Source organism: Salarias fasciatus, chromosome 22 (genome assembly GCF_902148845.1).
Source record: "Salarias fasciatus chromosome 22, fSalaFa1.1, whole genome shotgun sequence".
Lineage (NCBI taxonomy): Eukaryota > Metazoa > Chordata > Actinopteri > Blenniiformes > Blenniidae > Salarias > Salarias fasciatus.
Genome location: NC_043765.1, coordinates 23,099,499 through 23,124,225, shown reverse-complemented (window position 1 = coordinate 23,124,225; position 24,727 = coordinate 23,099,499). Strand labels below are relative to the sequence as shown.

The following is a 24,727-nucleotide window of genomic DNA, read 5'->3' as shown; positions in this document are numbered from 1 at the left end:
AGTTACAAATGTGTTATTCATTCATTCAAATAATTAGGCTATTGACAAAATTTATTAATTTATTTTTTTGTGGTCTAACTAATAATGATAATAATAATAATAATAATAATAAGTGCTGTCATGCCATCAAAAAATTAATCTAAATAATTATAGAATTTGTAATTAACTAATTTAATTAATCACATTTTAATCTCATATCTGCTTTAGGTCCCCAAGTGAAGAATTCGAATTCTGGGACATTACAGAATTGTAGTGCATGACTCATCAAATGAATACACCGAGAAGAGAAGATTTGAAATCCACATTTTTGTTAATGATGAATGAAAGGTAAGTCAGGACGTCTTGTTCAAAATAAATCCTAAGCCCAATCAGGCAACTTAAATAACACTTTCAGTGTGTTTCATTAAAGAAATTCAAAAGAAGGAAAAGCTTAAGTACGTGCCAGCAAACCAATTCGGCCTGTTGCACTATTAAAAAATGCAGTACAAATATTGATAAAAAAAAAAATCTGAAATAAGATAAGGCTGAGTCTCAAATAGCCACTTACCACAAAACTAAATTCAAAATGAACACTAATACTAACTTAATACAGCAATTTAAAATGAATACTACAAGTATAACATGACTCTAAATAAGACAATAGTTCCATTCACATTGAATTGCCACTCAGGCGTGTTATAATTAATCTGAGATTAATTTTTTTTAGTGCACTAATTTGCGTGTAATTGATTAATCTAATTAATGCACTAAAGTGACAGCCCTAACAAGAATAAGAATAAGAATAAGAATAAGAATAAGAATAAGAATAAGAATAAGAATAAATTCGGATGCTTTTATTGTTCAGAGCACTTCCGGTCATTGGGCTCCATCCTGCTGCTGTGAGTCTCAGTACCTTGACGGATCGCTAGAAGCCACAGTGGAGCGTGCTGGATGTCTTCAGAGGGCACGAGAGGAAGAGGAAGAGGACCGAGAGCCTGAGGGACTCCGCAGATCTTCTCCAGGTGGGTGAAAAGTGACCAAACTGGAAGAGAAGCTTCAGGTCGTTCACCGAGAAACTCTCCTCTCCTGCCTGATGAACTCCTTGTTTAGTTTAGAGAAGAACCTCCCAGGAGTCTTTGTGGCTGTCCACGTGAGGCTGACACTCCTGCAGGTTGAGATCAGTTCAGCATGAGGTGTGAATGTCACTTTTTAAACTTCATAAATCCTCTAAAACTCTCCGTTTGAACTGGATGAAGTCTTTAGTTACCTTTTCAAAATGAACAAGTAATGCGATTACTCTCATGGGAGCTGGAAAAGTACAGTTTGTTTAGGTTTTCAATGTTTATAGAAACATCAATGTACAGGTATGACACACGCACACAAATGTGCAGGGTGAAGTTAGGTATAAAAACAGCACCATAGCAAATACAGTTTACTTCCTACAGACTTTCGTTTAAATATATATATATATAAAAAAAGTATTGGTGGAAAAAATAGGTATTCCAGCTGATGTTATGATCTTTAAAAAAATTGAATTTTTTTTCTTTTCATTACTGTGAAGTTTAGGAATAAATAAGAATAAAAAAAAAGTGATTTCTGTATGTGGAAGTTTCACTGTTTGTGTAAAAATAAAGGCAAACATTAACTTTTTACTTTTATTTTAATTGTTGTTAAGTGTTCTAGAATTCTAGAATCCTAAGTGTTCTAGGATTACTATTACTTATTTCAGAAGTAACTTAGCCTATGTAGTGACCTAAGATGTTAGGTACTTTGCGATGCACATGATATTTCTTCTTTTTCCCTGTGCTGGTAAATAATTGGTAAATAATTGCATTTGTCATGACATACAGCTGCGTTTGCGATTTAAACATTTGACAACTTCCCTTGTCACAGCAGTTTGTGAAAATAGTTCAACATAAAAAAAACTAATTGCTTTACTTGGAAACAGGTTTTATGATATCAGATCAATCAAGCTTTTTAGGTCCCGTTTCCATGACAACGTTTCAAGTGAAAATGCTTCATTTTTTTTCTATTTTGATCCCAGAACAGTTTCACGTTTTGATAAGGAAGTCCGTTTCCCCGAAGACGACAGAGACGTTTAAAGCGATGTAGAGAACAATGGGCCGCTGCGAGCGATGTCATCACTCCCTGAAGTTTAAGCAAAAAGCCGCCATGTTGGAGGAGTGTGTGTGCGTGTGTGTGTGTTTAGCAGCTGCTTCAACACTGATGTCAGTTTTGAACAGTTTGTGACAGTTTATATTCATTCACATATGTTAGACTGCTCTCTAACGTTGAACCCTGCTGAGGGGGAGTGGTAAGCACTCCACTCCTCCACCTTTGCCACGGGGCCCAGCGCTTCATTCCCTCCCTCTCTGGGCGCTGCGTTCCGTACATTTTTCTCCCTGGTTGGTTCCTGTAGAAAGATTTCTTCTCGCTCTGTTTGAGGAGCCTATAGCTGCACAGACATGAAGGATAACTGCACTCTGCAGGAGGAGCTCGTCTTCCTCACTCCACGTTCTATTTTACAATATAATAAGAAAAAGCTGCAGGTGAGCACCCAATGCTACAGTCTGCTAATTAATTTACTGTAATCTGTGAGTAAAATATGGATTTAGATAATTGAGAAACACTGTTTCCTGTTTTTATTATTATGTCATGCACTTCCAACCAGTCGGGCTTGTTACTATTACACACCTTTTAATTAACTGAGTTAAGGCAAACTATAAATTCTGATGATGATTACCTTCACATAACAAGAACAGGTTCTTGTAACAGCTCCATTGACGGAGAGAAAACACTTCTGTGTCTGATTCATGCTGGACAAACGTGCCGAATTACGTTACAATGACTCATGGCACTGCTAATGAACTGTTTTATACCACGTTGAATCAAAACACAACAGTAATGTAAGAGCAGGATGTGGTTTTGAAGGGAGAGTGATGACTGATTTACAACTCGGTGTTTCTTCTTTCTTTTTTTTGTCTTCACTTTTGTGTCATCGGTGGACAGAAGTACTGCACATCTGTTTCAGCAGGTTATTATGCTTCAATCTGGTTATTTTGAAGGCTAAAAAAATCAGATCCAACCTACCTTTAAACAATATTGACACTGTCAACATGCAGTGCCAAGTTCTTGTAATTTGACACCAGCCTCATGGCGTCTTCAGCGCTTTGAGCTGAGCTGAGACATCAGCGATGCCGGTGCTTCAGAAGTTTTTACTGCAGTATTTTCCTGTCTGGTCCAGTCGAGGTGAAACTGGGCTAAATGTGACCCCTGACCTGAAATGTGTTTGACACATTCTGTGCATTGTGCATGTTGATATTGTGATAATGAGAGAATTGCAATATATGTATTGTACAGCCTACATATTCCCCCGAAGAATTCTCAGAAAACGAGTCGGTTCAACATGCAGTTAATTTAGTTATTTTCTGTAATTTTCCTCTCCTTGGCTCTGTTGTTGCACATTTCATCTTAATTACTTGGTAATAAGTAGCTACAGTATCTTCCATGTTCTAGGAAATAGTTCAATTAAGTTCATTATGTCGTTGGTTTGATCATCTGTATTTTGCTTTCGTCTTTTCAGATGAGTATGTTTTTGAAACACACCTTTGGCACATTTCCATGAACTGATTTTTCTTGAATGAAGTTTAAATCTTCATCCAAGCCTTTTGCTCTGAGATTTCTCCTCCATGGATTGATTGTTGCGACTTTTGGTGGTTTTTAACTCTTCAACTCTTCCCCTGCAGGATCGACCCGATCTGCATCGTTCATGGCGACCATCGTGATGGAGCGAATCGGGCGGCTGTTCATCAGCCTGCAGCAGATCCGGCAGGTCCCGCGGATGCTGACGGAGGCGGCGCCCTCCATGCCCGGCACCGTCAGAGACACCGAGGTGCCCTGCTACTTCAGGGAGCGCTACGTCCACGCCGGCTACCGGCCTCTGGAGCAAAACTGGCGCTACTACTTCCTGTCCCTGTTCCAGCGCCACAACGAGACCATCAACGTCTGGACGCACCTGCTAGCCTTTTTGGTGTTTCTGGCCAAACTGCGTGAACTTGCCGAGACCGTCGACTTTCTTAACGACCGCCACTCGTGGCCCCTGCTCATCCTCGTCGTCTCCTCGCTGATCTACTCGGCCTGCAGCGTGGTTGCTCACCTGCTGGGAGGTAAATCCGAGCTGTACCACTACTGCTTCTTCTTCCTGGACTACGTCGGGGTGGCTCAGTACCAGTACGGCAGCGCCGTGGTCCACTTCTACTACGCCGTGGACGAAACCATGCACGGGTACGTCCGCGGAGCCTTCATGCCCGTCGCCACGCTGCTCAGCTGTCTTTCGTGTTTCGGGTGCTGCTACGGGAAGTACCGCTGCCACAGCCTGCCCACCACGGTGCGCAAAGTCTTCCAGGTGGTGCCCTCGGCGCTCGCCTACATCTGGGACAGCAGCACCGTGGCAAAGAGACTCCTCTTCTGGTCCGGCGACGACCCGGCCATCGCCTACCACTTCGGCCAGGTGGCGTTCTTCCTCAGCTGCGCCTTCTTCTTCACCTTCCCCGTGCTGGAGCGCTGCTTCCCCGGCCGCTGCGACTTCCTGGGGCACAGTCACCAGATCTTCCACGTTCTGCTGTCCTGCTGCACCCTGTGCCAGATCCACGCCTCCCACCTGGACTTCGTGACCCGCAGGGGGCTGTACTCCCGCCTGCACGGGAGCGGCGAGCCGGCGTTGTTCGCGGGACTGTACGCGGTCACGCTGGTTGTGTGTGCACTTATCGCAGCCTTCGTATTGAGGAAAGTCAAACAGATGCTTGACTTAACGGCTAAGTCTAAGTAATCAGACGGCGAATGGCGAAGCCTCCACGTGCCTTGTATTCTAAGCACTGCTTTGATTACAGACGATACAACTGTGTTGTCAGCTTTAATACACTCCAGCTTCCTTTAATCTTCCTGTAACCCTTAATTCAATTGGTGCAATATCAGGATTTCATTAGTCTGTTTGTACTAATTCACAAGATGAGCATTTCTAATGAATTCTAGAATGCAACACATTGGTATCACTGCTTATTCTTATAGTTATAGTGCAAAATGCTGTCTGTCAAACGAAATGTTAACTTATAGAATTATTATGTGACATAGTCAACATTTAAATATGGGAAATATTTATTTTATTTTTTTGTATTTTGTCAGTTTTAATCTGATATAGATACCGTGTTTTACACGATGGTCTCTACAAGATATAATAGATATAATTAGTTGATTTACTTCATTGATATAATTCGTTGATTTTATTTGTAGGAGTAGTTTAAATGCATTAAGAAATTACTTGTTTCATTACTTTTGAAAAGTGTGAACTTTTTTAATTTCCATCTTTCACTGCCACTTTGTGGATTTGGTGGCAGTATTCGCCATCACGCTGTATCCTGTTGGACGGTTTTGCCTCTTAATACCTTTATATTGACTGAATCAAGCCATGGATCGCAAAAAGATCATCTTATTAATGTCACTACCCCATAAAGCGTAACTGTTTTATGTTTTTACGTCTGGTTGTAGCCGAAAGCTTAACTAACCCATTAATGTGAGAACAGACTCATCACACCATCTTGTGGTAGAAAGTGGTATTACAAGTTGTTTGTCACATGTTTCTAACATTCATTCTGTAGTATTTTTTTGTGTGTGTTTGTGATATATTGCCTTATCTTTGAAAAGCCATTGTTTTACACTGGTTGAGATTATTTTTTGTGCAGATTCTTTGGTAAAAAATGTGCACGTAGGTGATAAATCTTTGAAGACAGTGCATCTGTTTATTGCCGGTCTGAGATTTTAACCTTTAAATATTTGCTTTTTTGTCACAACAATTTGTATATTGCAGATACAGAGTATTTAGCTAGGGTTTTACTGTAGTTCAGTTACAGTTACATTTTGTGTCATCGCTTATTTTACGTGTTATGTCCTGCTGAAAATCCTTTTTTTTTAATCCTATCAAACAGCACAAAGTGTCACTAATGGCCAATATGTGAACCAAGTGGAATTTAATGCCTTTATAGCAGAATCTGTTTTAATTATGTGTGAACACTTTGAGTAAATAATTCAATAAAGTGTCTCATCCAGACTTTATGGAATCATATCAGAGTTCAAATGAATCATTTTTGGGTGTGAAACGAGTCGTTTTCGTTTCAGAAGACTTGACACAGATGATGTCCATTTCCATGGAAATGCCAGAAATGCTGAAAGCGATGTAGTCAGCATGCCAGGCCATGAGTTGGCACTGTTGATTGTTTCTGTGATGAAACCACATGCGGGAGACAAAGCTGAGTTGAAAATGTGATTTATTCTTTTATTTTATGTATATGTATATGTATATAAAATACAAATCTTGGATATACTGAAATCATTTTAATCAAATGCATTGAGAGCGTAAAACTAATAAAAGAGAGTTTGTCAGTATTTTTTCTACAAATACTGCATAATTTTCATTAAGAGTAGCACGTAATAGTATAAAGACTGATAGAAAATTGGTTTTCAGTAAGGAATCGAGGAAAAACGTGTTATTTGAGAATATTTCCACCCATACATTGTGATTTATATCTAAATATGTTTTATGTGTAAGACTGACTTAAAAGAGCTCAAAAGAGAACCAAACCTTACTATAAAGTTCACACCACTCTAATAGTTCAAAAAAAGTGAAATTATTTAATGTAAAACCTTTACAACAAGGCTGAATGCAATTTCTCACTCTGCATTTATCCCTTCATCACTCGTGAACACATGAAGGAGAAAAAAAAAACCCTGTAATCTCTGCATCCTGGAAGTATTTGCTCTGCTGTCCCCTCTGTACTGTCTGATGTGTCTGAACTCGTCTCAGCCGCCCACACAGCGTCTGAGCCGAGCGTCTCGCTCGCAGTCGGCCCATAAGACGTGTTCACGCCTAAACAATACTACGTTTAAACAGATCAATCTCCAGCACACATATCAAACAATCCCAGTTATGTAACGTAGTGATTCACAAAGTGTGGGCACTATGTGTTTAATTTTGGAATTGATAAAAATCTCAGAAATGTTTACAGAAGACTGTTTATTTAACGGCTAACATTTACATGATGATAGTAAAGTTAAAAAGTTGGCTTTTCTCTTCTTTCATTTGCAGAGTAACATCAGGGAAGTACATGCGCTGCACATGTTGAACCTGATGACTTCCTCTCCGAGGGTTTCCGAAGGGCCCACCGGTTGCCGCGGCGACTGCTAAAACAATGATCCTCCCGCTGGCGAGGGTCTCCCCGCTCGGATTTACATGCTGTGTACGGAGACACTCGAGCAGTGACACGCTGTGCTTGAGCGCTGGCGGTTTGTGAGCGGAGAAACACAGAGACGGGGCATAAACTCACCGGAGACGATCGTTTAAAGCCAACAAACACAAACAAACACGGCTGATGTTTAAGATCTGCCTCCCCTGCTTTCTCTCACACGCTCGCTTTTAAGCTTGACTTACTGTATCATGGTTTTACACCGAAATCTAAAACAATGTTCAGGTATTAGGAAGTATTTTAAGATTTTTTTAGAGATTAATGAGTAGACACTGTCTAACATCTGGTAAGGCGCCTTCAGGAGTCAGAATTAAGTCTTATAAAGCTAATATATGTCTGTCAGTTTAAAGGGGAAGAAAAGAAAAGAAAGCTTTGTAAGATTTTGGACAGCCAGACTGAATAATTGAGAGATGTGACGATATTTGTCCGAATCTTAGTGGTTCTACAAGTTTAACTGACCAGAATGACACAACTTTGAAGAGCCGAATTTTAAATCTGTTTAATTTCAGTGACATTATATATTTATAGTCATGCAGAATTGGGTAGAAAATGTGCTAAATTGAGCTGAATAGTGGAAGCCAGAAATGGTTCTACATGAAGAGAATCTCGTGAATTTAAGAGCAACTTCATTATGGTGGAAACAATTGATCTGTCATGTCCATGGGATGGGAAAGTAAAGACCACAGCTTATAGAATGGTAACAGCGTGGATCTTTTAAAAACGGTACATAAGCTAATGCTGAGCCTGCTTTTCTAGCAGACTGTGAGGTATTTGTACATAGCGGTATACGCAAAGTATCGGTATCCTAACTCTTAGAAACTTCCTTTTACAAACGGACCCAAACCTGGTTGTGAGTCATAACTGGTTGGTTGAGTTTCTGTGTGGTTGAATGTGAGCTACGCCCCGTGCCAGAGACAGTGTGGGAAGTGCAGTTAGCCCTGCAGGCACTGAGCACGCCGTCCTTTCAGCCAATTCAAGGATTGAAGTTCAGAGAAAATGCAAGAATCTGTCTTTGTGCCAGCAGCTGAGAAGGTGAGTGAAGACCTTCCTTTGATTTCTTTGTGTCGGCGGTGGAGTTCAGACAGTGCAGGGGCTCAAAGGGCTATAAATATGTGGTGTTTTGTTCAGGAGGCGAGGAAGGAGCGGGCAGGTAGTACACTCATACCTGTCGTTCCCCGGGGAAAGCATGAACGGTATGCTGAAGTCGCAGAGCTCTTCGAAATGTGTGAGCGAGCGGCTCCAGGACAGGACGTCCAGAAACAGTTGTAACTTATTTACCACAGCTGTTTGTTTCCTTCTTTGAAAACCCGCCACTCACCATCATCAGGTGCCAGACTGTCAGACCTTTTTAGAGCCTTTTTGCTCAGTTTTATTATTTGACAGCTGACATCCTAACCTTTAGGAGAAGACGCGGTGCAGGATAAGTGTCTATTTACTATGTACACACCGAGTTCACCAAACAGAAGGTGTGGAGTCTTTGTTTCATTGTAAATACCCAAACCCAAACTGCTTAGCTACTGTGCTAAAAGGGTGAGAACAACTTTCTGTTGTTACCAGCAGCAGAACGTCTTTCACAGAACCGGCCGACACCGGTTGGCGGCTGATAAGAGCTCTTTTGTTGCCGTCTGCTCAGGTGCAGGTGTTTTTATTTCACTGCACATGTCAGGAGAAGCCAGAAGAGAGAGTTCGAGTTGATGCTGTTTGCCTGAGCTGCTGCTACGACTGCTCTGTCTTACGCAATCAATCTTTAGGAAATTCGAGTAACTTCTGACACTTGATCATCGGTGTTCGTCAATGAAATCACTGCTGTTACAGCAAGAATGGATAAATACCAACATCAGTTCTTCTTTTATTAAACTAACCAGCTCTTGTGGTTCTATAATGATCTGGATTCTGCCTTTAAACCGCTTCAATTTTTCTCAAACAGGTGTCCCTGAACAGGATCTGTCAGCTGAGCGGCAGATCCAGAGTCAGGTTATTGTGTCGGCCTTTTGTGTTGTAATTTTACCCGCGGATTAAAAGCAGAGCCAACAATTGTATGATCGCCACAGGGAGACTTCATGTTAAAATCACTGAGTGGTGTTGGAAAGGAAGTACCATGATGCTCACTGCAACTCTTGCGCTGCACGTTTCGTCTCAAGCCACGTGGTGCTTCACGGTCGAATAACAGATTTCCTATTGTTTTTAACATTTTAAGTAGGGGTGTGACCAAAATTAAACAAAATTGACTAAATTAACTGTAATTATTCTAGTAAATAACATGCACAATTATCATTTTAAAAGTCCCATTTTATGCAGAATTCAATGTGTAATGTTCTCTAACAGTACAACGTGTCCCATGAGGAACCAGAAGTGAAGAAAGCCTGTCTTCTCGCCCACTTGCTTGCTTCATCCTTTAACGAATGTGTGCTTAAAAAAGGTGATCCGGAGATGTTCGTGATGTGAAATGGGGAAATAACCACTCCCTCTGATAGCAGATCGTCCCTTTGACTCTCCCACAGGTGGATAAAGGTTCTTCATGCTTCTGTTCCCCCCCTCTGCTCCGGGACCCCTGATGTAGGACAGAACATCAGCAGGAAACCAACACCAGTAAAAACTAAAGGTAAATGGGAAATTTGCTTTGAATAGAAGCATAAATGTTAATGTTTTTGGTTCTTTGAGATATATTCTTTCACAACTTTTGTCAATTTTTCATGAGTAATCAATCTTTTCTTTCATATTTCAATACTTTATCATTTAAAATGAATGTACTGTGCATGGAAACAGAATTTGTTGATTTTAGTCACTCTTTTGCAATCTGTTTTTTGGGGATTTTCACACTACAGTAATGATAAACTTGCAATGAACTGTACAGTCCTCATAAAAAAAAACCTGTTTGATATGAATTTGAAGAGAATGGATCAGGATTCTTGATTGTATGCAAGACATTTTTTAAAGGTGCAATAAGTAAGAAATATATGAAAGCAATGATTCAAATCATTCTCATTTTTCACCTGTCATCAATGATTAAAGTGGCTCAAACATAGACTGTACTCAACATAGTCCTAAGCTTTACTTCTTATTGTCTCATGCTAGCTGTTGCCAAAGCTGTCCGTCCCTGGGAGAGGGATCCCTCCATACTGTGGTTCTCCCCAAGATTTCTTCTTTTCCCACTGGGTTTTTGGAGTTTTTTCTTGCCGGATCTGAGGGTCTAAGGCGGTGGTTGCTTCGTTTTGTCTCGTTACTGTAAATTTGACATATTAACATTATGCTTATTCACTGTTTTTATTTTTACCAACCAATGTAACATCTTGAAGCCCTCTGAGGCAACTGTTGTTGTGATACTGGGCTATACAAAAATAAATTGATTGATTGATTGATTTTATGTCCTTCATTATTAATCTATTAATCTTCATTATTAATATATTAATCAGGGGAATCACAACAAAAAAGTGCTCCAAACTGTTAATCTGATGTTTTGTGGCCGATTATTTACAGAGAATGAAGCAAAAACTTTATTTATTTATTTATTTATTTATTTATTGATACACATTTTTTTATATTTCTGGGTGCCGGGGGACAGGGGGCCCCTCTTCGCCCCGGGCCACCTCTTGTGTTGAGCCGCCCCTGCGTGTTGCGGTGTGGTAAACTGGTAAATCGGTTTGTGGCTCGTGCTCCTCTGAGGGACCGTCACCGTACGTCGCGCGTCCCCGGTTGATGCACGTGATCAGCGCGGATCCGCCAACAGATCACAGGACTCGCTGGTATTTATATTAAAAACACACATCTGACGCTTTGGTCAGTCTCAATTAGCGGGATGTTTGAAAAGTGATGGAAATGCGGGACAAAACCTTGGCGCTTGGAGACGTAACCAGGAGGCTCAATTGATTATTATTTTCTTTTTAACAGTATTATATGTGACTTATATAACTTCTTGCACTTTTAACTCTTACTTTTTCTTCCGTTCCCAGGCCGTTGCGCGGCCGCCATGGTGACCATCGTGATGGAGCGGATCGGGCGGCTGTTCATCAGCCTGCAGCAGATCCGCCAGGTGCCCAGGATGCTGGCCGAGGCGGCGCCCTCCGTGCCCAGCACGCTCCGGGACACCGAGGTGCCCAGCGAGTTCCGGGAGCGCTACATCTGCAGCGGCTACCGGCCGCTCCACCAGCCCTGGCGCTACTACTTCCTGTCCCTGTTCCGGTGCCACAACGAGACCGTCAACGTGTGGACGCACCTGCTGGCCTTCTGCGTCTTTCTGGCCAAACTCCGGCAGATTTCTGAGAGCGTGGACTTCCTGGACGACCGCCACTCGTGGCCCCTGCTCATCCTCATCGTCTCCTCGCTGATCTACTCGGCCTGCAGCGTGGCCGCTCACCTGCTGGGGGGTAAATCCGAGCTGTGCCACTACTGCTTCTTCTTCCTGGACTACGTCGGGGTGGGCCAGTGCCAGTACGGCAGCGCCGTGGTCCACTTCTACTACGCCATGGACGAGACCATGTACGGGTACGTCGGCGGGGCCTTCATGCCCGTGGCCGCCCTGCTCTGCTGCCTGTCCTGCCTGGGATGCTGCTACGGGAAGCACCGCGCTCACAGCCCCACGCCGGCCTGGGTCTGCAAGATGTGCCAGGTGGTTCCCTCGGCGCTGGCGTACTTCTGGGACAGCAGCCCGGTGAACAGCAGACTCCTGGCCTGGTCCGGGGACGACCCCGTCAAGGTCTACTACCTGGGGCAGGTGCTGCTCTTCCTCAGCGCGGCCTTCTTCTTCACCTTCCCGCTGCCGCAGTGCGTCCTCCCCGGCCGATGCGACTTCATGGGACACAACCACCAGATCTTCCACGTGCTGCTGTCCTGCTGCACCCTGTGCCAGATCCACACCTACCAGCTGGAGCTCGCCGTCCGCAGGGAGCTGTACTCCCGGCTGCACGGCGGCGGCGACCCCGCTCTGCTCGTCGCGCTCTATGTGTTCACCTTGGCCGCGTGTTCGCTGATCGCAGCCTTCATGTTCCTCAAGGTGAAGCAAGGTTTTGACCGAAAAGCCAAATTTAAATAGAGGATTGGGACAGATTCACCACACAGCAAAAGCCACAGGTGGAAATACTTGCTTTTTCCAAGTGGAGGCTTTGCACTGGGTCACTGGATTGTCTCCGTTTGGAAATCTGACAGTGATGACAGGATGATCTGTGCACAATACTTCTCATATTTGCTTGCACTCCCAACTTTTAAGTAAAAAAACCAAACAAAAAAAAAAGAAACCCCTCTTGTTTTCATTTAACATCAGACTTGGTACTAAATATCAACCTTTTACACGCCACTCATTGAATTATTTACCTTTCGCACGTTTCTAATTTCTAAGTTATATTTTAAGAAAATGCGAAATTATTTTTATTTGTTAATGGGGGTTTTTTCCAAATTTTTAAAAACATACCATTTTATTCAGTCATGAACGTATATTAAAATCTATTTTAAAGTGTGTAACCGACCAAACTCCCATCCATTTCAGAATGTCTGAAAATTAAAATGTCAAACATTTCTTGCTGGATTTTCAAGAAAGTTGATTACAAAAGGACCAATGATTTATAGTGTTCTGTACTATTCCCACGGGACTAGAATTACCTGTGGACCTCTGGTAATTTGTGATTCACCCCCTGACATCTGTGTTTTCTCTTCATTGCATTCGAACGGGACAGAGAACTGTTTGCAGACATTGCGGCCAGATATGATCCTAGATGGATGCGATGATCACAAACCAACAATGTTTATGCTTCTGTTCTGTTATGTGCATCATAACTCTGAACCTGAAATGAGCAAAAGAAATAAAAAAAATAAACTGTGCATGAACGTAAACCAAAATGTGCTTACAAAGAAAGGAGTGAGAACAAAGTATTCAATAGTTCTAAGTTCTAATTGACAATAACAGGGCCTTAGTGTGAATGTCTGTCCATACTTATAAGGGATATTATCTAAACGGTTGTTTCCTTAACAACTACAAGTGAATTTTCCTCCAAAGCTGCAGCTTTCCTCCCATCAGCAGACAGTTCATCCATATTTCCTGCTGATTTTTTACTTTTTTTTGCCTCGTACATTCACTAAGCTGTTAAATAATTCATATTGTGAGGAAACAATGACTTGGTTTGAGATATGTTTTTCTCTTTTTTGAAGGATGGTTCATGGATACGGTAAAATCTGAGAATCGTTTCACTACATCTTCACAGAATCAGGCGATGGAGCAGTGCAACATGTCCAGTGATTTAGTCCAAAACTTTCTGTACTTCGTTAATTGCTGAGAATTTCATTCCTACGCTTTTGTACCAGTTTGTACTTGTTTTAAAAGAGATATTCAGATGATTCTCTCAATGTTTACATGCGTGTGGATTCATTTTTTCCACTTTGTGCGCACAGTTTTGTCATTTAGAATTTATTGAAGTTTGAAAATTAAACATTTCAAGCTGTGGCGGTGATGTGGAGTTCTTCATTCTGAGGTCCTTACATGATAAAGTTGAATTAGAATGGTTGAGTAGAAAGCCCGTTACAGATTTGACACATTAATAAATATGCTATTATGTGGATGACCTGCTGTCCCTGAATGGTTCAGGATATGAACTTTTGGTTCTTCTCCTCACTAATAGATCTTTGAAATTATCTTATTGCATATTGTGAAGCAACCATCTGGAAATGAACCACTTTGTTCAGTGTGCCTTTTTCAAGTGTTTTCAGTGCAGACCTGTGCAGTCTGGGCCAGCCATCAGCAGTTATGTTCTTCATACAGAGCTGTATCTTTCTGCTGCCACCAGGTGTTGACAGAGCTGCACCGGCAGGAAGGCCTTTATTTTCCTGTGCTAACGGCAGGATTCTTTCCCCTGGTGTAAACCTGACAGACGATCCCTTTCGCCTTCCTCGCAGATCTCACTCACTCCCGTCGACCCGCGCGTCTTCCTGCGAGCCGGCCCGAGCCGCCCGGCTCGGCTAACCCAACGCGAAAAAGCCCCGAGTCAGCTGAACGGCGGCTCCGCTGGACTCTCTCCCACATTCCTCCCGTCTGACTCACAATGGAAGGGGCCAGCCCGCTTCTGCTTGTGATAATTAAATTTCATCACTCCCCATTAGAGCTAATGAGGCGGAAAATGCGCGGGCATTTAAGGGAGGCAACAATACATGGATGACCGGAGAGTGTCTGAGCGGGACGGCCACAACAGAAACTACTGTTTGGGGATCTGGATCACTGGATCCAACTGCTGTGTGGTCCATTGTTGAAAAGGAGATCATGTCATGGTGAATTGCCCCTGCTAAGTTTGACTGGTTGACTTTTCTAAGAAGTGGAGAAACACATCACAGATGTTCACTGTGGTCAGTTTTGTAGTTTCCAACCATTTTTCCTTGAACCGCCCAGATTTCAGAAACGGTGCAAGCGCCGTCTTGGATCTCTGATTTTAAAATGTTACAACTGAAGTCAAACCGCAGTGACAAGAGACACTTTCAGAAAAGTAGTAAAAAGTACAGCTCATGAGCGACCAACAAATGGAAGGAAAATGAGAACGATGGGAGTGTGTGCGTGGATAGAAGCAAGTCTGGTCATCCTGGACCAAGTCTAAAAATAGAGTTTTTCCTGTCAAAGAGTCATTCATTTTGTTGGTTTTCTGCATTTTTATTATAATGTGAACCCCTATTTTGTATACATTTGATAAATTTAACGTTTCACACTGAATACCAAGTGCTGTTAGCATTAAAACATAAATATGAAAAGACAATAAATCTGGTTAAAACTATTCATAACTGCATGATATTATTATTAGCATTAACATCTCCTTCTAATGACATCTTCATTTATGGTACTTGTGCATTTTTAATACTGAAAGTAGTTCAGAGTGAAAAAAAAATGCATTTCATTCATTAAAGAAAATGCAGCAGAAACTGAAAATATTCAAGAGACGTTTTAAGAATGAGCGTTTAACTGTTTGATTATGTTGGACAGAAGTGTTTCCAGTGCCGTCTCATCCAGTCAGCTTCCCTGCAGTGACACAGCTATCAGGAGGCTGTGAGAAATAATTAGGAGAGTGTGTCAGGAGACAGAACTGGAGCACTAATGTTATTCTTAGAAATCCTCTGTTACATCTTTTGGCTTTCAAGTTAGTGGCAGCAGAGACAGCTCCGGTAATACGGCAAGCACACTGTCTCCGTGCTATATGCTCCAGAACAACGTTTTCAAAACATTGCAGTGTAAATACGATACTTTTCTGAAATGAAAATGTGTTTTGAAACAAATGTGGCTTTTAGGATGCTGCGGCCAATCAAACACTGGAAGTTCAGACCCAGTAATCCTCCAATGCATGTTGACAGACATGCAAACTCAGACGGGTTAAACCAGACAGTGCTCTAACCATAGACCTTTTCACTGCGTGAAGAGAATACAAACCACTAAACAAATGCACAGCCTATCATGTGTCTCATGTGGTGAAAAGTTTTTTTTTTTTTTAATCTATATTGAATATATTATCATAAAAGCAGTGATTCAAACCGAAACTTGAAGGGTTTTAAATGTAATTGTGACTGAATGAGTAATGATATTAGAGAAAAAAAGGGGGAAATAGTTGGGAAAACAGAGAGCTTTCATGATTTTTTATGTTCAAAATACAAACCTCAAAGTTAACACCAGCTTTCTGTGAGATCTTAAGGGTAACTAATTCATATAACCACTATTTAAATCTGACATCTAACCTAAATCAAAGCCCCAAATATGCTTTTTTTCTGCAGTGGAACCAGGTTCTGCTTCTATGATGGAAGACATTTTTAAGAGATAACAACAACGTGTACTGACTTTCAAAATGATGCTTTTTAATGACAAATATGCAGGGATCAATGAAGAAGGCAAGTTAGGATGAAAGGTAGTAGATCAAGAAACACAAAAAGGAAAAAAGAAGTTCAGTCTCTCAGTAAATTATGAATAAGATGGTGCACTGTCTCTTTAAACTAACTACACATAAGGTCCACTGTCGACAGGGAAGTCAAGTTCACCCACATGTAACCAGTCATTTCCTGCTATTGGTTTCAGTATTAAATATTTAGACATTAGATCATGATCAAGTGAATTGAAAGCAGCTTAATCTCTTAAAGACGGTAAATTAACTACTGATTTTGATTTTTTTTTTCAAAAAAAATTATTTACTTAATCATTTACAACTATCAAAAAGGACAAAAAAATATTGTCTCCGACTACAGTGAATACAAAAAGAGCCAAACCAGTTTGGCAGAGACTCAAAATGAACTGAAAAGCTGCAAACAAGCTGTTTTTCAGCTTTCTGACTGACAAGCAGCTCCTGGAGAACCAACCGGACATTGTGCCGGTCGGCAATCAACAGATGAGGGCAGCAGTGACAGATGTGGCAGTGTCTCTCAGGCCTCTGGTGGAGGGCCTCAAACTCCCAGACCTCTAGCAAAGAACCTCAAATTCCCCAGCTTCTGGTTAAAGACCTAAAGTTACCAGGTCACCAGTCGAGGCCCTCAGATTCAAAGGCTTCTGGTGGAGGACCTGAAATTCGCAAGGCACTGGTAAAGGACCTCAAACTGCCAAACCTCTTTCAGAGGATCTTAAGTTCTGAGGCCTCTTGTGGCCAACTTCAAACTCCCAAGCAGCAAGTCGAGGACCTTAAACTCCCTGCTCTCCTGTAGAGGACCTCAAATGTCTGGACCTCTGGTAGAGAACCTCAAATTCCGAGACCTCCGAAGACCTTACATTTCCAGACCACACGCAGACGTTTGATAACTATAGGCTACAGGATGAGTGTTAATTTTTTCAGACCTTAAAACCTGTCAGTTTCCCATGTTCGTTACAGTCAGGCGGGAGTGGGTATTTTATTCTGAAAGGACGCCTCACCACGCCTCATTCCGTTTCGGTGCGCGCGTGCCGCCGCTTGACGTCAGCGCGGCAGAGCGTTTAGTAGTTTCCAGCAGCAGCAGCAGCACAAAGGGAGCGAGCACGGACCCGCGGCCATGGGGATCAAACTCTACTACACCACCGTCACCGCTTCCAGGACGGTGAGTCTCAATCCGCCCGGCGGCTTTCGCGCGGCTCCCGCCCGCGGTCCCCTGTCCGCCGGCGGCCGCTGGCCAGACTCAGCCCCGACAGACACACCCAGCACCCTATCAGCGCTAACAGTGCAGCGGGCCTGTGCAACTCAGTGCCTGCTTTGTTACCGTCACCGTCCAGACAACGTTAGCACGGTGTTATGAGGAATTAAGTCAAAATGTGTCATTTGTTGAAACTGCGAGTGCGCGCTCAGACGAGGCGGATTCTCGTTTTTCCCAACGCAGCGTGTCTAATATATGTCTCTCTGTTTGTTTTTAATTCCTCTATTGTGTAGACATTAAAGTTTTCTCATCAAAATACCGATAAATACTGCTTAAAGAGATATAATCTGTGTCATTGTTTCACGTGAAGCTAGGTGTATCCACTTCCGTTATTTTTTGTACACCAAACTTCATTTGGAAATCCTCTAATTTAAGGTTTCCCTTCTTTTGGCACGTTGAACATATTTAAATCGCTTTGACTAATAGAATTTAGTTAGGACATCAACATTCATCTTAAGTATTATGCTTGTTTTCATTTTAATTCAGAACACACCTGATTTCCAGCTGCTGTGAAGTCAAAATCAGATTGAAAATCCACTAACAAACCATAATTTTTACCTTAACCAAAACTATTTGCTCTTCAAAACTTGAGCCGAATTGATCATTGCAGGAAATAACATGGAAAATTTTAAAATCCATTTTTATTTTAAAACTCTGCTTTATTTAAACAACTGATATGTTTGAATGTATGCAATTTGTAATGGAGCTTGGAGCTAGGTTTCCACAGCTTACAGTAAAAATCGCATGTATTGGAATGGTGTGTACTTCTTGTAGTATTTCTGTCTAGCTTTGTGCTGGGTCAAACATCTGGTATCTATTAACAGCAGTGATGAAATCACTGAAAAGTTGTGACACACTGCTACAGTTTTTAACCCTCCACTGTGCCCCAGTGGAGGTTTTAGGTAAACACTGATGGTATGTGGGAGTAAGTTGTAGAAGATTTTCATCACCCATTGTCACCCACATTGTTTGCATTTGCTTTATTTCACTCCGGTGAGGTTGGTACAGAGAAATAAATGGGTAATGTGGTGTTTGGATTTGCAGAGGAGGGGCCAGTATGGCTCAAAGTGAGGCAGTGCAGCCATGAAGAGATGCAAAGTAGACAAATCCATAGTTTTTAGCATTTCTGCCATTTCCGTCTAAATGGACACTGTATTGAAAGTGTTGCTATGTAAATGCAAAACTTTTCTGAAATAAGAACAATGCGTTGTCACTTGAAATGTGTAAGTATGGCCTAAAAGTCTTTGTGCACACATGCAAGTTTAATTTTGATTAAAATTAGAGCTCTTACAGCCTCTGGTGCCCCCCGTAAAGGAGGTTTCTGGACCCACTATTGGGAACCTCATGCACTTTATCAAAAAATTTTTTCAAATATTTTCGGCCATGATAAGAACACTCAGTACTTTACCATTAATATTGAACTGAAACATCATACTCTGCTTACAGTCATAATACTTCCTATTTTTATGAGCAGCCTTTTTTAAAGTCGTGTAGAAATCTACTTCCTGTTTCTTTGCAGTTTAAGCAGAACAGTTAAATGTCAGCTGGTTCGGTTGAGGAAGTCAGGAGGGTGTGTTTGCAAATGTGGCCACACCTAAAGCGCGGCGGTCACCCACATAGATAGCACACTGTTTACCCGCCGATTAATCATCAGCCATTATTAACGCCACTTCTTTTAAAGGCATGATTTTTGTTTTCCATCTGTCTGAGTCTCTGGCCTTGAGGAGCAAAAATAGTCTCATGTTATTGAAACCGGCACTTTAAGCTCCTTCATGACCTTGTTTTCTGCTTAGTGCTGAGAAAAACAGCCTATCATAGGGGAGACATAATTACAAGGTAATTTATCTTTTCTGTGTGGCGTGGAACTTTGAGGATTGAACGTCCCCTATAATAATTTCGGGTTGTGTAAATGGGATTAATTTCAGGATGTGCTTATACTATGTATAATGAGGAAAGTTGCCATTTCTTAAAGGATATTATCATGTTGCTGCCAAGGCCCTGTTACAAGTTCAAGAACCTTTATTGTCCCCCAGGGGGCAATTAATCCTGCAGCCAGTGACAGAAAAAGAACAATGCACAAGGCGTCCGTACATGACATGTGAGATAATGGGATTAAAACCCTCAGAATTTGGTCGAAAGACAGAGTCCAACATCAGTATCAGTGATTGTTTTCCTCATTCTTTTGCATTGCTCAACAGTCCAGACTACTTTAGACGTCCCCCGGTTTGGAGCGAGTGTGTGAATGCAGCCTCCTTTGTCTTCCAGGTGAAGTCCCAGCAGTCGGAGATAATGCGCATCCTGGACAGTAAAAGCATCGAGTACAAGCTGATCGACATCTCGCTGGGCGGCGAGCTCCGGGACGAGATGAGGAGCAAAGCCGGGGACCCCACCCTGGTCCCGCCTCAGCTCTTCAACGAGGACCAGTACTGCGGGGTGAGCGCGGGACTGGCATTTATTCATGCGCCATTCTGTTTAAGTATAGAGAAATAGGTGAATTGATTGGTGAACGTTTGCCTTCCGTCCCGCAGAACTATGAGATGTTTGCCGACGCGGTGGAAGCAGACACAGTGGAACAGTTTCTGAAGCTGGCATGAAGAGGACCGAGTCTAACTCTCCATCTGAGCCCCCCCTCCTCCACCTCCACCTCCACCTCTCCCACCTGACACATCCTCACCCAGCCTCCGCCCTGCTGGAGGGTCCTTTATCCAAACCCCACCTCCCTCTTCTCTCTGTATCTTTGCACCACTGGCAGTGTCCTCACACTTTCAATGCCACGATGAAGAAATGCCAAAAAAAAAAAGAAGTCCTGAATCAGAACACACACACTCTCTCTCTCTCTGCATCATTCCTCCACTCAGTCTTAATCTGTTTTTCCCATGTCTTCTCTGTATTTTACCTCTCATCTCCAGTGCGACCGAGTCCCGGAGGAATCAGCGGGGTGTCTGTAATTTCAGCTAATTAGGTCGGCTCATCTGATTAGATCACCCCAGATTAGATTAATCCACCCAAAACTCCTCCCGACCCCCCTCCACCACCACCATCACCACCATCATCAGTCTGAACTACTGTTTTTATTTTGATTCCTGTAGCCTTCCGGTTCCCATGTCGTACGCGAGGGATGCACACACGCGCACACACACACACACACACACATACACACGTAGCAAAATCTGCAGCAGGATGCTCGGTTCTGATTTGGTCAAGAATTTGTTTCGGCGCGTTTTTAGGGGCTACCAGGAACCGAAAAGCTTATAAATCCATCTTTACGCTCTCAGACTAAAAGACACTCGCTAGTAAAAGTAACTATTTAAATAAAAAGTTACTCTCTTCCAAACACATATAAGGGAATCTGTTTTACTCCCAGACTGAACCGTTCATTCACAATCTACCGCTTTTCTACACTCAAATGGCCAGTTTTTTTTTTTGTTTGTTTTTTTTGAGGGCTTGTATTTTTCCCCGAGGCTGGGGTCAAATTACACATCTAAGCTTTTAAGAAAATGTTGTATAAAAACTGGATTTTTTGAACCAAATGAGATGAAATATTCAGATGCTGTTCACGAGCTTGTGATGAACCGAGGTTCCCGCTTCGGTTGTTGACAGATCAGAACGAACAGTTTTCAAAATGTCACACTTGGTGCCAATAGACACGCTTCTTCTCAGTGTTAGCGCTCACTCTCTGTCTTCTAGAAACTCAGACCAGCTCGTTTCCACCGGCTAATGACTGACGGGGTTGGAAAAAAAAAAAAAAACCCCAACAAAAAACCAAAACCGGACATGCCAAATAGAAGGTATCTCACAGTATATATATATCGTGTGTTTGAGAGCGTCTGCATCAGGACGCTCGTTCAACTGAAACAAAGATGGAGGCCGCTGCTATCTGGAGTGAATCGACTCTGTTTTAGGGAACAATCACCACATGGGAGAACTGAAGGATTCCACTGACTCGTGCTTTGTTTTCATATCTGCATTCATTCCAATGACTGATGTACTCTGAAGGATTATGTTTATGTAGTTTTCTTTTTTTTTTTAATGTTGCAAATGAGAACAGCACCGTTCCCTTTCCCGCCTCCCCGTCGTTATTGTGTGGTTATGGTTTGGAACACAACCTACACACACACACACACACACTTAAGATGTTCGTACACTGTTTTGTAAGTGTCGATGGTTGTTCTGCCTGTTCATGATGTATTCTCCACGATGATCCATGGTTTAGACATTCCACGTTTTCTCTCTGTGAAGCTCCTGTTTTTTTTGTTTTTTTTTTTGCTTTTGGACCAATTGCCTTTTGGCCAAAAAAAAAACAAGAATGAAAGAAAAAAATAGGGAATTAAATGCTGTTGTCTTCCAAGAAGATTGTGAAAAGTGATTTATGGATTTAAAAGAAGTAAATAAAAGTGGAGTTGGAATCTATTGCTGCGTGTATAAGGTTTTTCAATTTTGAGTGTATTGAGTGTCTGTGTTCTTTAATTTATCATTTCTACGTTAAATATAATGGCATTTAAGTAATAGGTAAAACATCCACTGTCAAAAGGGAAGTAGAATGTTGGCCTGCAGTACCACGGCACACCTCTAGATGGCAGTAAAGGAACGTGAAGTGCTTCAGGAAGCAGAAGTCTGCTGTCATGTCAATGAGAGGAAGCGGGATTTTGATGATTTCAAACTAAATCAAGTAAAACCTTTACATTAATTGAATTATTAGCACATTTTTGTGGATCAAATTTATTCCTGGTTCAAAACAAATTGATTAGTATTACAGCAGAATATTACGTCCATGAGGTGAAATGTTGTGTTAAAATCTTTTATATGTTATAATCTGCTAAAGTCTGCATGATCAGATCAGACAAGCTTAAGATAAAAATGGTTTTAATTTAATTTTAAAAATATAAAAAAATACAAAATCAGTCAATGAACATGATGAAAGCTTAGCATGCTTGAGACTGAGAAAGTTGATGTAATTTTCTCAAAGATATATTTTTTAATTAATTGCATTAAAAGTAAATTAAGATAAAAATAATTTTAAGTCCTTACCTGTTTTCTTACGGGCTTGCATCTCCTTTGCACTTAGTGTAATTATTCAGACTTGTTTTTCTTTTTTCCAATTTTTTGTTTTAGTTTAATAAACAGTGTTTTTCTGATAATATTAATGTTGTTCAGATGTATTAGAATGGTGGCTATTCACTTTCAAAGCAATGTTAAATAATAACGATAAAATGAATGAATAAATGGATCAAAACCAATAATGAATGAATGAATGAATGAATAATTGCATTAATAAACCGAGTTGCTTTTTCAGCTTTTATTTTGAAAATTCAGGGCTAACGCCGATCCAGACTGCGGTGAAATGAGCTTTTAATTTGAAACTCCGGGTCCGGTTCCTGTCCTGACGTGTTTCAAAACACTGCAGTGAAGGAGGAAGCCCTGAAATCTGTCACATTTGTGCACATTTAACGTGAGTATTCTCTTTCATGCTGAGAGCACGGCTCATGTCGATAAAGACTGGTGCACGCGCCACCGTCACGTTGTGCGTCCCTGCTGTGGAGACTGTCAGGCGCTGCACATTAAGTCATTAACATGCTAAGCTAAGCTAGCTCGCACAGGTGTTTGAACACAGAATTATGTCAAATATAAATGAAGAAAACCTGTTTACTTATCGACTCAACAGAGGTAAACATAAACAGCACTTGTGTTTAATTCCACTCATTTATTTTGTCGCGTGTGGCCGTTGTGTTGATTATTTTGACTCCTGGTCACAGCTAGCTGTCATTGCTAGGCGGTGGTGGTGTTTAGCTTGGCTAGAAACATTGAATGAAAATGTTTTTAATGTTGTTTTTCTTTAAAGACTCAATGGTGCACTTCTCATTCAATGCAGTTGCTAGGAGTATGACAGTCCTGAATATTTACAACAAGGAAACGTTTCTTTTACATGTTGCGAGTGTTTTAAGTTACACCTGCTTTGAGCTGTTCTTCACTATTTCTCTCTCTCCAGGATTATTTGCGGTTTTTTAAATAAAGTGTGATTTCATGAGGATAGAATATCGTTCATGTCGTGGTTTTAGTTTGTTTTAAAGCTAAAATGGAGGTTTTTCGACCTGCAAAGTGATAAAAACACCAATAAATCACGAGTAAATAGGCATTATGTAAGATTGCATGTGCAGAGTGCTCCTGTTTTATACTGGAGCTTCATGATATGTGATCAATGGAGCAGCATTCACAGTTTACACACGAGGCCTGCACAATATTGCACATGCAATAATGTTTGTTTAGTGATGTGATCGTCACATGATCCACAATAAACAGAAGTCCTACTGATGCAGATTCCACTGTTTATGATTTGTCTTTATTATTTTGTCAAAGATTGCAGTAAGATCTGAAATATCCTGATTTCTGCAGCTGTCAGCATGTTTTGTTGTTGCCCCGCCTCTTACTGGACATAATTCTCTCACACACACATACTTCATACTCATTCGAACCAGTGCAGGGTTTCAGTAGTTTGACCCCCAGGGGGCATTTAGAGTGAAGGATCTTGTTCAGGAATCCACAATAGTAGCCTTTTAGCTGTGAGATTCAAACCTGGGACCTTCCCGTGTTAAAAGTCTCTCTGTCTCCTGCAGCCACATGTGAGGATGAGCGTCCCGGACTACCTGCAGTGTGCCGAGGACCACCAGACGGTGCTGGTGGTGGTCCAGCCGGTCGGCATCGTGCCCGAGGACCAGTTCTTCAAGATCTACAAGCGCATCGCCGGCGTGAGCCAGGTGAGCATCCGGGACTCCCAGCGCCTCCTCTACATCCGCTACCGCCACCACTACCTGCCCGAGAACAACGAGTGGGGCGACTTCCAGACGCACCGCAAGGTGGTGGGCCTCATCGCCATCACCACCTGCGGCTCGGACAAGGAGTGGCCGCAGACGGCCGAGCGCTTCCACGGCCAGAAGGAGGTGTACGGCTCCACGCTGTACGACTCGCGGCTGCTGGTGTTCGGCCTGACGGGCGACATCGCCGAGCAGCAGCGCACCGACGTGGCCTTCTACCCCGGCTTCGAGGACTGCCCCGACGTGGAGAAGAGGGTGGAGGACTTCGTGGAGTCCATCTTCATCGTGCTGGAGTCCAAGCGGCTGGACCGGGCCACCGACAAGTCCGGGGACAAGATCCCACTGCTGTGCGTGCCGTTTGAGAAGAAGGACTTTGTGGGTTTGGACACGGACAGCAGGTGAGTCTCCCGGTTTCCCCGGTAACGCCGAGCACACCGTGTACGTTCTGGTTGTTGGCTTCTCAAAAATCCTTCTCTCCGATTTTTGCCGCCTTCATTTCTGTTGGTTCACCTTTGCTTTATTTTGTCTTTTTCTTCTCCTTTT

At 42.2% G+C, this 24,727-nt stretch overlaps 4 protein-coding genes across 6 annotated transcripts in view; all 4 read left to right on the top strand.

Annotated features, from left to right (window-relative positions):
- The first annotated feature begins 900 nt into the window (after window positions 1-900).
- Window positions 901-6,084, top strand: LOC115380881 (membrane progestin receptor alpha-B-like). Its single transcript, XM_030082163.1, has 2 exons — window positions 901-1,001; window positions 3,726-6,084. Exon 2 carries the CDS (start codon window positions 3,749-3,751, stop codon window positions 4,805-4,807), a length of 1,059 nt encoding a protein of 352 aa, XP_029938023.1. The 5' UTR covers window positions 901-1,001; window positions 3,726-3,748; the 3' UTR covers window positions 4,808-6,084.
- A 2,110-nt stretch (window positions 6,085-8,194) lies between these two features.
- Window positions 8,195-13,705, top strand: LOC115409961 (membrane progestin receptor alpha-B-like). Its single transcript, XM_030121327.1, has 3 exons — window positions 8,195-8,306; window positions 9,776-9,876; window positions 11,225-13,705. Exon 3 carries the CDS (start codon window positions 11,242-11,244, stop codon window positions 12,301-12,303), a length of 1,062 nt encoding a protein of 353 aa, XP_029977187.1. The 5' UTR covers window positions 8,195-8,306; window positions 9,776-9,876; window positions 11,225-11,241; the 3' UTR covers window positions 12,304-13,705.
- A 3,427-nt stretch (window positions 13,706-17,132) lies between these two features.
- On the top strand, window positions 17,133-21,783 carry sh3bgrl3 (SH3 domain binding glutamate-rich protein like 3). Its single transcript, XM_030121306.1, has 3 exons — window positions 17,133-17,282; window positions 19,641-19,808; window positions 19,904-21,783. Exons 1-3 carry the CDS (start codon window positions 17,238-17,240, stop codon window positions 19,967-19,969), a joined length of 279 nt encoding a protein of 92 aa, XP_029977166.1. The 5' UTR covers window positions 17,133-17,237; the 3' UTR covers window positions 19,970-21,783.
- A 962-nt stretch (window positions 21,784-22,745) lies between these two features.
- The window catches only part of trappc9 (trafficking protein particle complex subunit 9), a 210,913-nt gene continuing 208,931 nt past the window's right edge, over window positions 22,746-24,727 (top strand). For all 3 annotated transcript variants that reach the window (XM_030120460.1, XM_030120459.1, XM_030120458.1), the window contains exons 1-2: window positions 22,746-22,824; window positions 23,987-24,582. In XM_030120460.1, coding sequence (XP_029976320.1) covers window positions 23,999-24,582 — 584 coding nt within the window. In that variant the 5' untranslated portion in view covers window positions 22,746-22,824; window positions 23,987-23,998. The remainder of the gene's footprint in view (window positions 22,825-23,986; window positions 24,583-24,727) is intronic.